This window comes from Phragmites australis, chromosome 22, assembly GCF_958298935.1.
Source record: "Phragmites australis chromosome 22, lpPhrAust1.1, whole genome shotgun sequence".
Classification (NCBI taxonomy): domain Eukaryota; kingdom Viridiplantae; phylum Streptophyta; class Magnoliopsida; order Poales; family Poaceae; genus Phragmites; species Phragmites australis.
The window spans coordinates 23,530,558-23,533,625 of NC_084942.1; the positions used below are offsets into that span (position 1 = coordinate 23,530,558).

The following is a 3,068-nucleotide window of genomic DNA, read 5'->3' on the forward strand; positions in this document are numbered from 1 at the left end:
AATCATATCTCAGAAAAATCGTGAACGCTGGATGTTCCGGCATTGTCAGCTTTTGAACACCGAATCATCCAACGTGTACTTCTTCTTTCGATTAGTCATCTTGCAACCTCTCTGCAAGAAATGCTCCGGTGAAGCACCCAGCATTTATCTCTTTGAGCGTCAGACCATCCGGCGAGTACAAGTTCACCAGAGCCAGTTCGCAACCCTTCTGCAAGAAAAGCTCTGACGTTCAGTTCACTCCATCACCGAACCATCCGATGTACTCTTCAATTTTTGCCTCTGGGATGAAATACTCCGGCGTGTACATTTCCCATTGCCAGACCATCCAGCTTGTACATTTCCCATCGCCAGACCATCCAGCTTGTATATTCTTGCCAGAATCCATTTTTCAATCTCTCTGCAAGAAATAGTCCTGCATACACCTCACTTCATCGCTGGATCATCCGGTGTACACTTCATTTTCTGCCTCTGGTTTGAAATGCTCCGGTGTGTACTCCATCTGAACGCCGGACCATCCGGCGTGTTCAAAATCCTAGGCGTCGGACCATCCGGCGTGTACAATTTTTCTGGACTCAGAGACAAAACGTCAACTCTATTTTTCTTTGCAACTTTGGTTAGTCATGATCATACTTGCAGTATATAAACATGTTCATGCAATCTCACATATCAATAAACCAAAATAACAACATTGTCAATCACTCATCACATATAAACCAAGATACATTTCAACTTGATTTCTCAATTTTCATTCCATATTTCACATTCCATGTACAAATAATGGTTGGCATGCCTCTCTGTGTCATGCCTGTCAATTAGGTCGCCATGTGCGGCTTCCTTTTTCAGATTCAACTACAATTACAAACTTTCCCATCCAATTACTTCATTGTGATTTATGGACATCACCAATTGTCAGTTGCTCTGGCTATAAGTACTACCTTGTGCTTCTCAATGATTATACACATTACTCTTGGAGTTTTCCATTACGCTCTCAAGGATCCAAATTGGTATCAAGCTATGTTTGAGGAATTCACTATGCTTCAGTCCAACAACACTTGGTCACTCGTTCCACCCTCTTCTGGCGTTAATATCGTTTCCGGCAAATGGATCTTCCCGCACAAGCTTAATCTAGATGGCTCCTTTCCTTGTTACAAAGCTCGCTGGTAGTGTGTGGCTGACGGGGGCTGTCAAACAAGACCTATTCCCCAGGACAGGCTCCAACGGCTTCAACGTCATCAACGACCACAGCCTCAACCGTGTCCACGATCTCCTAGTCCTTAGCCTAGTCGTTACGATACTGAACTGTGTGCTGTCAGCTCAAGCGTCTAGAAACGCTCCTGTACTCCGTCTATTTAAGGCCATGAGCCATGAATACAATACAGAAGCTTGAGCAATACTTTTCTACAAATATAGATCTGGTCTCCAAAGGGTAGACCGCTGACTTGTGGGTCGTCTGGCCATTTTCTTCCCATCGATCTCTTGGCACTTGGACTTAATTTCCACATAATTAAATTCTGCCCTCAAGAACTGTACTGGTTTTCCACAGATTTTTGCATTCGGATGCACGAGAGTTGTAAGGTGCATGACTTTTCTAACCCCTCGTTCTTCCCGATCGACTATCCATAAATACGCATGCTCCCTCCCACGCTACACAGCTCAGTGCGTAGACGTACAACAATTAGCTAGCATCAATGGCGTCCCCGGCCGCCTCCTCGGTCCTTCTCGTCCTCCTCGCCGCCTTCACTGCTAGCGCCAGCGCGGCCACCTTCAGCATCGTAAACAACTGCGGCTTCACGGTGTGGCCGGCGGCCATCCCGGTCGGCGGCGGCTTGCAGCTCAACCCGGGCCAGATGTGGACACTCAACGTGCCTGCCGGCACCAGCTCCTGCAGGATCTGGGGCCGCACCGGATGCTCGTTCAACGGCGGCAGCGGGAGCTGCCAGACCGGAGACTGCGCGGGCGCGCTCTCCTGCACCCTCTCCGGGCAGCCCCCCGCGACGCTGGCCGAGTTCTCCATCGGCGGCGCCACCGACTCGTACGACATCTCGGTGATCGACGGCTACAACCTGGCCATGGACTTCTCCTGCAGCAACGGCGACGCCATCCGGTGCAGGAACTCCGGCTGCCCCGACGCGAACGACCAGCCCAACGACACGAAGGGCCATATCTGCACTGGCAACAACAATTACCAGGTGATCTTTTGCCCATGAAGCAATGGTCGAACAAGTGAATGATCCACCGGAGACTGACAGGGCACATCCGGATCCGTCGGTTTGTTTATCCTGGTCCTTTGTACGGCAGATCACTGATGGAGACATCATCAGGATTGATATATATTCACATCATGCCCATATATATGCAAAACGCTTGCAAAGTACGAAGAAGAATTATAATGAGTTATTGATGTACGTGCATGTGTTGTTGGAAGATGTGCCCTCCGGAAGCCTCAAGAGCCATCTATCGATCCTAAAAACTGAGGAGCCATTGCAGCAGCTCGTGTCATGGACTGGTGAGCTAGCTAGGTAGAAGCATGTCGCGAAATATATGTCTTAATTTGTAGACATGATGCATGTCCAGATGAACATATGCCCGTCTGCTACCGGTGTTTTGGCTGGTTAATTATATAAACCGACGATCATACTTAGCTTCTTGTAAGGAGGAGGATAAAAAAACTCCGGACAAAACAATTTGCAGCTCGATCCGATCCATTGAGTGCAGCTTAGAAGAACAAGGAACCGTTTTTATTTATTTCAGGCGATCGCTGGGCGGGTCGCCGGCGACGGGCGACGGAGGAGGCCGGCAGACGAGGCAGCCCTTCAAGCACGCTCCCGTTCAGGGGGGCACTACTGCTCCTGGCTATGGGCCGCAGCAAAGTGTGGGCTCGACCGCAAATCTAATCAAAGCCGTACCATTTTGATCCAACGAACAAGATTACCTCGACCTGGACGGTAAATGAAACATCCTCCACCCTTGCTCGCTCCTCCGCCGTCGCGCAGCCTTCCAGTTCGCCGCCGCCGTAGAGATTGGCGTCACCTGAGACCACACCTACTGTGCAAAAGTTCCACGCTTTC

At 49.7% G+C, this 3,068-nt stretch overlaps 1 protein-coding gene across 1 annotated transcript; it reads left to right on the forward strand.

The window, feature by feature from the left end:
• The first annotated feature begins 1,367 nt into the window (after positions 1–1,367).
• On the forward strand, positions 1,368–2,607 carry LOC133905577 (thaumatin-like pathogenesis-related protein 4). The gene has a single exon (XM_062347401.1). It carries the CDS (start codon positions 1,689–1,691, stop codon positions 2,205–2,207), a length of 519 nt encoding a protein of 172 aa, XP_062203385.1. The 5' UTR covers positions 1,368–1,688; the 3' UTR covers positions 2,208–2,607.
• Positions 2,608–3,068: the final 461 nt, after the last annotated feature.

What these genes read in the sequence shown, in the direction of transcription:
- LOC133905577 (XM_062347401.1), top strand. Translation starts at nt 1,689, where the DNA reads ATGGCGTCCCCGGCCGCCTCCTCGGTCCTTCTCGTCCTCCTCGCCGCC.